The following is a 13,021-nucleotide window of genomic DNA, read 5'->3' as shown; positions in this document are numbered from 1 at the left end:
GTTTCAATGTAGAAGAATGAAAGTTGTGTGTAACTCATGGTGTCACATGCCTCTGTCATGTAGTAACAAGTAAATAAAATCATGGTTCTAAATTTACAAAAATGTTGTATTTTATGAATGCTGTAAATAAGTTCTTACTTTTGCTTTTGATAATTGTTCTTTTTTCTTTGATAAATTTCAATTGTCAATGTGTATTCTGCTGTATTATTATTTTCAAATTTTTTACAGGTTGAACCATTTTTAAGCATTATTTGGTACATGTTATAGCATGTATCAGGTACTTTTGTGCATGTTATAACTTGTATTTTAGCATTGTACAAATTATAACATGTACAATATTTTTGTACACGTTATAATCTATACAAAATTGCAACTTATACACGACAAAATATATATGAAAAGATAACCATAATAACAATGTTAAATTGAACTTATATTTTCGATTTCTATTTTTCATTGTGTTTTGCTAGTGTTTGGTGGTTTTTTTTCAATTCCATTTTATTTGAATAAGATAAGAGACAAATAAATATAAAATTAGTTTCGTGGAACTACATGCTGTTGTATTAAATGATAAACTTTATATGTATTCCACAGTATTTTTAGATCTAAATATCATGTGACTAACAGTAACATGAGTAAACAACAATGAACTTTAAACCAGGAAGTTAAATGTTAAGAGATATACAAAGAAAATGGCGTCATTACAAGAAGCACAGAAAGCCAATGTGCAAAACGATTATGATGATTTATTGACTTGCTCAATATGTCTAGAGACTTTCCGAAATCCAAAGTATTTACCATGTCTACACACATTTTGTGAGTTGTGTATTAATACTTACATTCTGTCAATTGTTAAAGAAGAAAAAGCCATTGGATTTAAATGTCCGGTCTGTCGAAACCTAGCGCCGTTCGATAAAAGTCGAGGCACACCAGAAACATGGGCTAAACAGTTACCAGGTAATCATTTTATACTTTCAATGATTGACAGAAAAGCAATACAGAAATTTGAAAAGCTTTGTGATACGTGCGAACAGAAAAACGTTTCACAGAAGGCAGTATCATTCTGCACTGTATGCGAAGAATCATATTGCGAACCATGCGAAGCTAATCATAAGTTGTATAAAGTATTAAGAAATCACAAAACAATACAATTTAAAAATATAGACGAATATACTACTTCATCCGAAAATTTTGGGTTCGTTAATTGTGAAGAACATCCGGACAAGAATATTGAAATATTTTGCAAGGATCACTTGAAACCATGTTGTACAGTTTGTGCCACGGTTCATCATAGAAAATGTGAAGAGGTTGTCACCGTAGACAAAGCAACTTCTGGTATAAAGCAATCAATGAAAGCACGAGAACTCATGGTGAAATTGATAGAAACCAGTGACAAATTAGGAAAAGGTATTATAATACATAAAGACAGCATGACAACTTTTGAAGAAGGTATTGAAGTTGTCCTGGCTGATATCCAATCCCAAAAGGATGAACTTATCAGACGTTTAAACGAACTTGAACTTCAGTTACAGAACGAAACACATGCTACGAAGAAAAAGATATCTCTAAAAATGTGCGACGCAGCTACTGAGTTGTCGAGTTTAAAAAGTAATGTTGATAACTGGAAAAATATCTTTGAAGCATGCACTCTGCAAGGTTCGGACCTCCAAGTCCTGGTAAAAATGGAAGAGATTTCAAGTAGAATACCTCAGATTGAGAAAGATATATCAAAGGTAGAACGTGAAATAAAGGACGTGTCGGTATCATTCAAACAAGAAGTCATCACCCTAAACTGTCTTGGTAGTTTGAAGGTCACAGAAAGATCAGTACAACTAGGAACTGGGTTAAAGAAAGTTAATTTCCATTCAGGATGTGTTACAGTTCTAGCAACCATTGACGTTGATGTTAACAAAGGTTGTCAAAGAGTGTTAAGCGGAGTTTTCATCGATGATAATATCATTCTGACAGACAAAGCGAACTCCAGAATACTGTGCTGCGATCATAATGGATTAACGAAAGAGGAATTTAAAATGCCAAGCCAACCAACCGACGTTGCAAGAATGGGTGATAGGAAAATAGCCGTTGCTTCGGATTCACGACAAATATATTTAATGGACATACAACCATTTACTTTAATCCGTACAATGATCATCGATGCTTCTGTTTGGGGACTAAGTTATATAGATGGAGTGTTTATAACGGCTTATAATTCAACCATAACGTGGTTGAATTCTGAAACTGGTGTGAAAATAAAAGCTTGTAACACAGGTTTTGACACACGATTTGTTACAAGTTACAAGACAGACGAATACTTATATTTTAGTGGAAACAAATCTATTTGTTTCAAATCGGCAAAGGGTGAAGGATTTGATTATGAGAGCAATCAATTATCGTATGCGTTCAGCCAGGACATTGATTATGATGAGAACATTTACACAACTGGGTTTGATACTAAAAACATACACCAGCTGACTCCAACTGGACAACTAGTTAGAATTATTCCTATTTCGAAAATAGACCCAACAATTACGGATAATCCCTGGGTAATTCGATTTCAACAAAATAGTAATAGATTTTTATTGACATTTTATCAGACTGGAAAAGTTCTCGTTTGTGAAATTGACTAAAATACCCAATACACAAAAAATAACATAGTATAGACGTACATTGTAGTTTAAGTGGATATGACAGTAAAACAGATAGTGTTTTGAATTTTAAATCCTTTCTAAATTTTCTTGTTGCAACTGTCGGTTTAGTTCAAGAAGTTGTCAGACATTTGACATAAATATAATCATAAAAAGATACAATTATTGATTTTTTGATTTGCGCCAGACGCGCGTTTAGTCTACAAAAAAAGGTAAAATAAAAAAAATACTGAACTCCGAGGAAAATTCAAAAACATTAAGTCCCTAATCAAATGGCAAAAATCAAATGATAAAACACATCAAACGTATGGACAATAACTTTCATCTTCTTGACTTTGTACAGGCATGTTCAAAGGTAGAAAATGGTGGATTGAACCTGGTTTTATAGCTTGTACAACAGTCGCATCAAGTTCTATAATATTGACAATGATGCGTGAACAAAATGTCACAAATAGGGGAACAAATCAACACGCACTCCCACAAAAACTAGAGGTGATTTCAAGTGCTTCGGAAAGGGTCGATGCAGATCCTGCTCCACATGTGGCACTCGTTGTGTTGCTCATGTTGATACAAAGCCGGTAAATAGTATAATTCGGAAGGTCCCATGCGTGAAAAGGGAATGGATTGACATTAGAAACATATCCGATATCAACTGTATAACAATGTTCCATAACGGTCAATCAACTCGTGATTGCGTCCGTAATATTAACGAAGTGATGATTAAACTTCACCATTTTTATCTTTTATTTTAAAAATTAGAAGGTCACAATTGTCATAAAGTTTTGTTTTCAACGAACCCTCATAGTCAATTTCTATTATAATTCCAAATCAAATGTCAAATTCAAAAGCACAAACACATCAAACGAATGGATAACAACTGTCATATTCCTGACTTGGTACAGGCATTTTCTTATGTAGAAAATAGTGGATTGAACATGGCTTAAAAGCGCCAAACCTCTCACTCTTTGTTACAGTCATATCAAACTTCATTATATTTACAACGATACGTGAACAAAACAGACACAACAGGTAAATTAGTCAAAATATAGGTGCAGCAGTCATCAATGTGTCACATTCTCAAAACAAACAAATATTAAACAAAAAAGCACAAAAAGCATCTATCAAATTTAAAAACCACATTCATTGCTTTGCGTGTTTGACTCATTAGTGACGTTTGAAAGAAAAAAAGTAATAAAAGCCAAATAAAGTACGAAGATCAAGAGCATTGTTATGTAATCAAACATATAGCCAATGTGGTTTCGTTGTCTACATTTTCGTATTAATTCGTATATTTTTGCATACCGTTTTGAGATTGTCGGACGAATAATGAAAATATCTGTTAAATTTCAAGCCCAGTATTGTTTGCTAATTGTAGCTTTATATCCTAGGGGTATGCTTCAATGCAATTTCTGAACAAATGCTATTGGGCGTCTTGACGTTGCATGGAGTTGCTAACCTTTTGCTCCTTTTTGAGAACTTCTTTGTATGAACAGCTCCTTTATCAAGTGCACAAACCATGCAATTTTATGTCTAATAAATTTAAACACTGTTCAATTTATCATCGCTTCCGTAATGTTGAGGGCAGCGACAATCAAATGTCTTTATTTTAGAATAAATCTAAAGGTCTGAAATTACAAAATTCCTTAGAGTACTAACCCAATTTACATATGAACTGATGAGGTTCCTGATTAAGAAAGATGATTTGCCTATATCATTCAACTAAACGTAAACTAAAAGTCGAAAATCCTGTGAAGGGTTGTGTAATATAGAGATAGTTCATTATTGCTTTTTTTTAACAATACTAGTTGTGTTTATAGATGAATACATTTTTTTAGTGGCCCCATAGTGATAACCTAAAATTAAACTGTATCGGTATAGTTTGAAGGTCACAGAAAGATCACTACAATTAGGAACTGGGTTAAAAAAGTTAATTTCCATTCAGGTTGTGTCAATGTTCTTTCAACCACTGATGACGATGTAAACAAAGGCGGTGAAAGATTTATAAGCGGAATTTTCATCGATGATCATATCATTCTGACAGATAGAGCTAATTTCAGAATACTGCACTGCGATCATAATGATCTTTTTATTTTTGTGTTTAAGCTTTTTATTTTGACATTTAAATTTTCCTCAGAGTTCGGTATTTTTGTTATTCAACTTTTCACATCATCATGATCATGCTGGTGAATTCTTGTTTTTTAAATGGATCGGTGACTTACTTCCGTGTGTCTGCATGCTGACTCGGAAAACTAATTTTCAAATGTATTTGAAGACAGAAATGTGCACATTTTGTTTATACTTACCGAGAAAATGGTTTTAAAGATTTTGAATCTCATTTCGAAATTTATTTAAGTTGAACATGACGGACTTGTTTTGTGGAAACCGTTTCATGTATTTAACTCTAGATGTTAGTTTGATTCAACGTACTTCCGTTTTGAGAAACAACCATATGTTTGCTTGGGCATTCGGTGAAAGTGAAGTCTACTTGGAGGTAGGCACTGATGGAGTCAACACAGAAGATGCTACCGACAGTAATGGCCAATGGGAACTTGTTTCATCTTCGATCGTCTAGTTTTCAGATGAAGGCGTGTCTCAAATTCGAGTTACTCTGGTTTATAAACGGAAACCACTTTTTTTTCATAATCAATATCATACTTCCGATAGTGTTGCTTTTAATTTTGAACATTCACCTTCCTAATACCACCTGATATTGTAGAGCGAATGCGGTACACCGTAACCGTTTGGTTGTCGACTCGTTTGCAGTGTTTTTGACCATCATAAGCTCGTCACTTCCGCAAAGTTCAGATACTATTCCCGTATTATCTATCTTTATAATAATACAACTCAGTATATAGTTACATTTAGTGTGTTGTTGTCCGCATGGCTATCTCGTTTAGTAGGTCGGTCAGATGATAGCCCTGGCTGTGTATTCACTGGTAAAGAAGATTGCATTGATTAAGGATGTACTTAGGTGAGGTTAGCTAAAAATTAAGAAATTGAGAAATATAAATTGATACTATAAGCTGGTAGAGCATTCGTTAAGGATAAAAATAAGCTCAAAATATTGATAGGTCATTGATCTCCTTTTCCAGATATTTGAGATTTAAGATATGGCGGGAAAAGGCTGACTCGGACTTTTAACTTATATTTGCATTGGTATTATTTGGGTCTCAAAACAAAAGAAAAAAATAAGAATCTTCTAAAATTTTGGAAAATGACCTTTCATGAGTTATTAAGACTTATATGAAAAAATAAATGGGTGTTATGGAGCAAAACATTTACCTTGCATTATATGGAGTCCGAACATATGATACGAATTCAAAAACCTCACCTAATGACCTAAGTACATCCTTAAGAAACGTATGAATTGCGCATGTTCAAATAGGAAAGTTGACAATATAGTGAAACATTGCAAAATTGATCAAAATAGTGATGAACACTTCAACGCCAAAAATGAAACGGATTTAACCAAGAGAGAAAAATCAGACGACTCCAAAATTAATTGGACAGAAGGGGTTGTTGCCTTAGATTTTACCTGCTTTTTGATTTTTATTTTAGTTCTTACTAGAACACACCCGTGATGTCGCGGGTCCGTGACTGAATTAAAGTATAAAGCTATATACGTAAGCCTTATTTTAGTATTTGATAAAGTCATGTCGATTATAAGATACAGTTTTCTCTGCTTTCAAATCCCGTCGACCTGGAACTATTTGGAAAGAAAAGAACATGGAATGGGGATTTTTTTTTATCAACAGAATTGTCCTATATTAGTTATAAATAAAGTTGAATTTTTTGATTCGCTGTTTTACGTCATGTCCACATGTTGGCTCTTTTGATTCCATTGTTTATCCCCTATCAATATAAACTAGTGTTTTGAAAAGTTAACTATTTTGAAACTGAGAAGCGAACTTCTTTAATATTAAATAGAAAAAAGGCTGTAGAAATTCAAAATAATTATACAGATGCTAGTACTTAAGATTATTCCGTTTGATTTGAACTGTTGTAATTAAAGACAGAGCTCAAATACTAGTAGCTTTTAAAGTTGCACGTATAACAAATGGTTCTTTTTCTATCTTTTACATGGAGAAAATGGATTATCTTATGTATGCTTTAAACATAGGATGGACGGTTCACCCGTTGGACGACTGTATAACGTCCAGTTCGGCAGTTGCAAATTAAATGCATATATAGGACGAGGACATGCAAAAAATATTGGCGACATTTGGTTCAAGGTTATGGTTGGTTTTTTTCTGCAATTGACTAACATTCCACCTCTTATTTTAATGATTTTGTATTTACATTGTGTCATAGATCCAATTTATTCGTTCAGTGTACATTCATTTGTTTGTGTTAAAATATTTTTGATTTAGATTAAAATATTTTTGATTTAGATTTCAGTAAGATCCCTTTTTGCCCCCCCCCCCCCCCCCCCCCCCCAAAAGCAGTTTTACAAATTGTGAAAATGTAATCGTTTAGCTATTTATTGGAAAGCAGAATGCTTCTGCTACCCAAATATGGCAAGTTTTAGACAATACAATGCACATTTATCGGGTACTACTATCATTAAGTCATGCTAAATTACTGAAATCTTCACAATTTTAGCAATTTAGTTAAATTGTAGACAGTTTCCGTGTGAAATGAAAGTGGCCGCATTCGTCTTCATTCATTATATTGAAATGTAAGTTGTATTTGATGATAATACATGTAGTTGTATGTATAACATAAATAAAGGTTGAGGATGAACACGGATGCACTTTCATTTTTTTTAAATTTGAAAACTGAGTGACGATTTTTTGCATATTTGATAGATTTTTCACATTCAAGCTTGAATCGGAGCGTTTTTAATGACTTAATGACTTAATGACTTAAAATATTTCACATAAACGAATTGAATCAAGTAAAATAGACACTAAAGTATTCAAAAAGTGTCCAAAATATTTCGTTAGATGAATCTGAAATTTAAGGCTAAAATCGGCCCTTACCGGACTTACTTCTTTTATAGTATATCTTTCTATGTTGTGATGTACCACTATTATTTCAGGTAAGGGTAAAGGTTGGTACCTTTTAAAACGTTTAAGCCCACTGCATTTGTTTGCACCTGTTATAAGTCATAAACCTGGTGTTCAGTGGTTGTAGAGTAGACCGTTGGTTTTCCCGTTTGAATGGTTTTACACAAGTCATTTTACAGCCCTTTATAGCTTGCTGTTTGGTGTGAGTCAAGGCCCCGTGTAGAAGGCCGTACTTTGACCTATAATGGTTTCCTTTTACAAATTGTGACATGTATGGAGATTAGTCTCATTGGCACTCATACCACATCTTCTTATATCTAATAGACAATGATTAGAACTAGACTAACAAGACCTTCCGCGTGCAAAGCAAGCACGCAACCATGAGAACACCTATATGATACTACACCATATATAGTTTATGTTTTTACTTCTAATAAACTATTTGGAGGAAAGGGGCATGCTGTTGGCATCAACACACTAGTCAAACCTTTCAGATTTTAAATATGTCTGTCAGGAGCACGTAATTCAGTCATTTGTTACTTTATATCATATTTGTTTTTCGTTATTTTGTTAATTGTACAATTGTTATTTCGGGGCATTATTTTATTAGTCTATACGATGTGGATTTTACACATTGTTGAAGGCCTTACGGTGGCCTATAGTTGTTCGTGTCTCTCAGTCTTTAGTTTTCTATGTTGTGTTTTGTTTATTTTTTTTTCTCCTTTTCTTTTAAAGTCATAGCGTTGCCAGTTTATTTTCTACTTGAGTTTGAATGTCCTTGTATTGTCGTTTGCTTCTGTTTAAATACAGGTGATGTACCCACATGCTAAAGATGCAAATTCAGTATAAATCATGTGACTTATTTAGTATACGACTGATTACTTCTGACCACATGCCAACCTCAAACTCCGGACAGTGATCGTTTCCGTTCCGGAACTATTTTCCTTTACTCCATTAGTGTAGAGTAGTATTCGGGCCCGTATGCGGATCGGAACTTAAACTGCCGGGGAGTTTGATGCCAACCTGTCCTGAAGTCTGACTATGGATCAAATGCGTTGCCTCCCACACTCTTTCACGACGTTAGTATAAAGATAAGAAAATGTGGTACGATTTACAATGAGATAACTCTCAACAAGAGACCAAATGACACAGGCATTAACAACTATAGGTCACTGTACGAACATTGAGTCAAAACGCCTTTAGCAGTCAGAGAAAAAACATGACCTTGTGCAATGCCAAAATACAGATATCGACATATTGTAAAGCCATGAATTTGGATATGAATATCAATATAACATTTAGTTTGATTTTAATTTACTGATCAAATTAACCTCAATATCAATACGAATAAAAACAATATGTATTATATTTTACAAAGATCAAATTATAGTGTTGAAGTGGTAATCTTTTATAATACAAGAGTGCACACACTGAAATGTCTCGCCTTCTTTACTAATCCATGATGCTTTATTACAACTGTCAAATAAACTCAACATAAACAAAGAAAATGAAACGATCAATGAACCATGAAAATGAGGTCAATGTCAGATGAACCATGCCAGGCAGACATGAACAGCTAACAATTCTTCAATACAACAATTATAGTTGACTTATTGCTAAAAAATAAAGAAAAACAGACCAAAACACAAACACTTAAAACTTAGCAATGGACCCTGAAAATGAGGTCAAGGTCAAATAAAACCTGCGTTACAGACATATAGATCATAAAATATTTCCATACAACAAATATAGTTGACCTAATGCATAAAGTATTAGAAAAATAGACCAAAACTAAAAAAACTTAACTTTGACCACTGAACCATGAAAATGAGGTCAAGGTCAGATGACACCTGTCAGCTAGACATGTACACCTTACAATCCTTCCATACACCAATAATAGTAGACCTATTGCATATAGTATAAGAAAAAACGACCAAAACACAAAAAAACTTAACTATAACCACTGAACCATGAAATTGAGGTCAAGGTCAGATGACACCTGCAATTTGGACATATACACCTTACAGTCCTTCCATACACCGAATATACTAGACCTATTGCTTATAGTATCTGAGATATGGACTTGACCACGAAAACTTAACCTTGTTCACTGATCCATGAAATGAGGTCGAGGTCAAGTGAAAACCGTCTGACAGACATGAGGACCTTGCAAGGTATGCACATACCAAATATAGTTATCCAATTACTTATAAGAGAGAATTTAACATTACAAAAAATCTTAACTTTTTTTTCAAGTAGTCACTGAACCATGAAAATGAGGTCAAGGACATTGGACATGTGACTGACGGAAAGTTCGTAACATGAGGCATTTATGTACAAAGTATGAAGCATCCAGGTCTTCTACCTTCTAAAATATAAAGCTTTTAAGAAGTGAGCTAACACCGCCGCCGCCGGATCACTATCCCTATGTCGAGCTTTCTGCAACAAAAGTTGCAGGCTCGACAAAAATCGAGAGGATCGAAAAGTTAAGCCGGATCGTATATTTTCGGGCTCGGTAAACAACATTTCCGTTAATGTCCTGGTATCTATGATGCGTTAATTCATATGAAAGTTACCATACATATTGAGTTTTAATTCATGGCGACTTCCTAGTTCACACCACACTTGTTTTTAAAAATTGCAGTGTATACTAGTTGTAAGTTCGTATAATAATTATTTGCCTAAATCAAAAATTAAAGCACCGTATATTATTGTTAGATATATTTTTGTGTTTATCGATATTTCATTTCCATATTTATTTCATGTAATTGGTGATTTGTGAATATTAAGGAATGGTTTCCTATTTAGTGTCGAACTTGCAAACTTGTACCTCGTATTTAAACGGTTTTAAATATCATTTCCTATCTAATATTACATAAAGTGAAGTGGCATGATTTCAAATGAGACAACTTTGCAACAGAGTCCAAACGAAGCAGATTTAGGCAACTGTAGGTAACCGTACGACCTTCAACACGGAGCTCAACTAGTACCGTACAGTGAGCTATAAAATTTGCCATGTGAGTAAATGAGCAAAAATTAAAAAAAACCATTTTGACTGGCCGATTTACGACAGAACAAAGAAAACAAAATTTGAAAGACCCAATTAATGACAACCAAAGAAATACAGGTTCAATGCATTGCTTTGGAAAGTTGAAAGAGGCTTGATTCATTTAATATCTTTGGTTAACTTGCTTGCTAGCTGCACCGTTACGTCATTGTTATGTAAGGATGTACCACCCTCCTTTCGAAGTAGCCTAGTCCTACAGACAGTTGGTCATCTGTCGGACTAGTCTACTCTAAAAGGAGGGTAGTTAACCCAACATAACAATGACTAGCAAGCTAACCAAAGATATTACATTTGCCTACACACTCATTGAAATCGGCTGTAAATGCGGATATCAAGACGTCTAATATGAAAGTGCAGAATAACTTGCTTGAGCAACAAGACAAGTGTCACATGTATAAGGAGCATAAACTGCTTACCTTTCCTGGTCACACAATTGTTATGTTGTTCTATATTGCCTTCGTGCTTTTCAATCTCATTTTTTAAAAGAAATCTCTGTAATGTTTGTGTATTGTTTTTTTGGGGTCTTTTTGCGTCTTTTTGTCATGTTTTGTTCATTTTTATTAGACTTGTAGTTTGTTATTGCTCCCTTGGTTTGCTCCCTTGGTATTTGCTCTCTCTTTTGTCAATTATAACGTAGCACAAAGGTAATGTCTTAAAACAATCTAAATATCAAAGGTAATGTCTTAAAACAATCTAAATGTCAAAGGTTATGTCTTAAAACAATCTAAATGTCAAAGGTTATGTCTAAAAACAATCTAAATGTCAAAGGTAATGTCTTAAAACAATCTAAATGTCAAAGGTAATGTCTAAAAACAATCTAAATGTCAAAGGTAATGTCTAAAAACAATCTAAATGTCAAAGGTAATGTCTTAAAACAATCTAAATGTCAAAGGTAATGTCTTAAAACAATCTAAATGTCAAAGGTAATGTCTTAAAACAATCTAAATGTCAAAGTTAATGTCTTAAAACAATCTAAATGTCAAAGGTAATGTCTTAAAACATACTAAATGTCAAAGGTAATGTCTAAAAACATACTAAATGTCAAAGGTAATGTCTTAAAACAATCTAAATGTCAAAGGTAATGTCTAAAAACAATCTAAATGTCAAAGGTAATGTCTTAAAACAATCTAAATGTCAAAGGTAATGTCTTAAAACAATCTAAATGTCAAAGGTAATGTCTTAAAACAATCTAAATGTCAAAGGTAATGTCTTAAAACAATCTAAATGTCAAAGGTAATGTCTAAAAACAATCTAAATGTCAAAGGTAATGTCTTAAAACAATCTAAATGACAAAGGTAATGTCTTAAAACAATCTAAATGTCAAAGGTAATGTCATAAAAACAATCTAAATGTCAAAGGTAATGTCTTAGAATAATCTAAATGTCAAAGGTAATGTCTTAAAACAATCTAAATGTCAAAGGTAATGTCTAAAAACAATCTAAATGTCAAAGGTAATGTCTTAAAACAATCTAAATGTCAAAGGTAATGTCTAAAAACAATCTAAATGTCAAAGGTAATGTCTTAAAACAATCTAAATGTCAGAGGTAATGTCTTAAAACAATCTAAATGTCAAAGGTAATGTCTTAAAACAATCTAAATGTCAAAGGTAATGTCTTAAAACAATCTAAATGTCAAAGGTAATGTCTTAAAACAATCTAAATGTCAAAGGTAATGTCTTAAAACAATCTAAATGTCAAAGGTAATGTCTTAAAACAATCTAAATGTCAAAGGTAATGTCTAAAAACAATCTAAATGTCAAAGGTAATGTCTAAAAAGGTAATGTCTTAAAACAATCTAAATGTCAAAGGTAATGTCTAAAAACAATCTAAATGTCAAAGGTAATGTCTTAAAACAATCTAAATGTCAAAGGTAATGTCTTAAAACAATCTAAATGTCAAAGGTAATGCCTAAAAACAATCTAAATGTCAAAGGTAATGTCTTAAAACAATCTAAATGTCAAAGGTAATGTCTTAAAACAATCTAAATGTCAAAGTTAATGTCTTAAAACAATCTAAATGACAAAGGTAATGTCTTAAAACAATCTAAATGTCAAAGGTAATGTCATAAAAACAATCTAAATGTCAAAGGTAATGTCTTAGAATAATCTAAATGTCAAAGGTAATGTCTTAAAACAATCTAAATGTCAAAGGTAATGTCTTAAAACAATCTAAATGTCAAAGGTAATGTCTAAAAACAATCTAAATGTCAAAGGTAATGTCTTAAAACATACTAAATGTCAAAGGTAATGTCTTAAAACAATCTAAATGTCAAAGGTAATGTCTAAAAACAATCTAAATGTC

General features: G+C 32.9%; 1 protein-coding gene across 1 annotated transcript; it reads left to right on the top strand.

The window, feature by feature from the left end:
* Window positions 1-692: 692 nt before the first annotated feature.
* Window positions 693-2,798, top strand: LOC134689783 (uncharacterized). Its single transcript, XM_063549753.1, has one exon. The coding sequence runs from the start codon at window positions 693-695 to the stop codon at window positions 2,625-2,627; it is 1,935 nt and encodes a 644-aa protein (XP_063405823.1). The 3' UTR covers window positions 2,628-2,798.
* Window positions 2,799-13,021: the final 10,223 nt, after the last annotated feature.

This window comes from Mytilus trossulus, chromosome 11 (assembly GCF_036588685.1).
Source record: "Mytilus trossulus isolate FHL-02 chromosome 11, PNRI_Mtr1.1.1.hap1, whole genome shotgun sequence".
NCBI classification, from domain to species: Eukaryota; Metazoa; Mollusca; class Bivalvia; order Mytilida; family Mytilidae; genus Mytilus; species Mytilus trossulus.
This window is presented reverse-complemented; position numbering and strand designations above follow the sequence as displayed.

Excerpts from the sequence above, each read along its gene's own strand:
- LOC134689783 (XM_063549753.1), top strand. The coding sequence starts at position 693 with ATGGCGTCATTACAAGAAGCACAGAAAGCCAATGTGCAAAACGATTAT.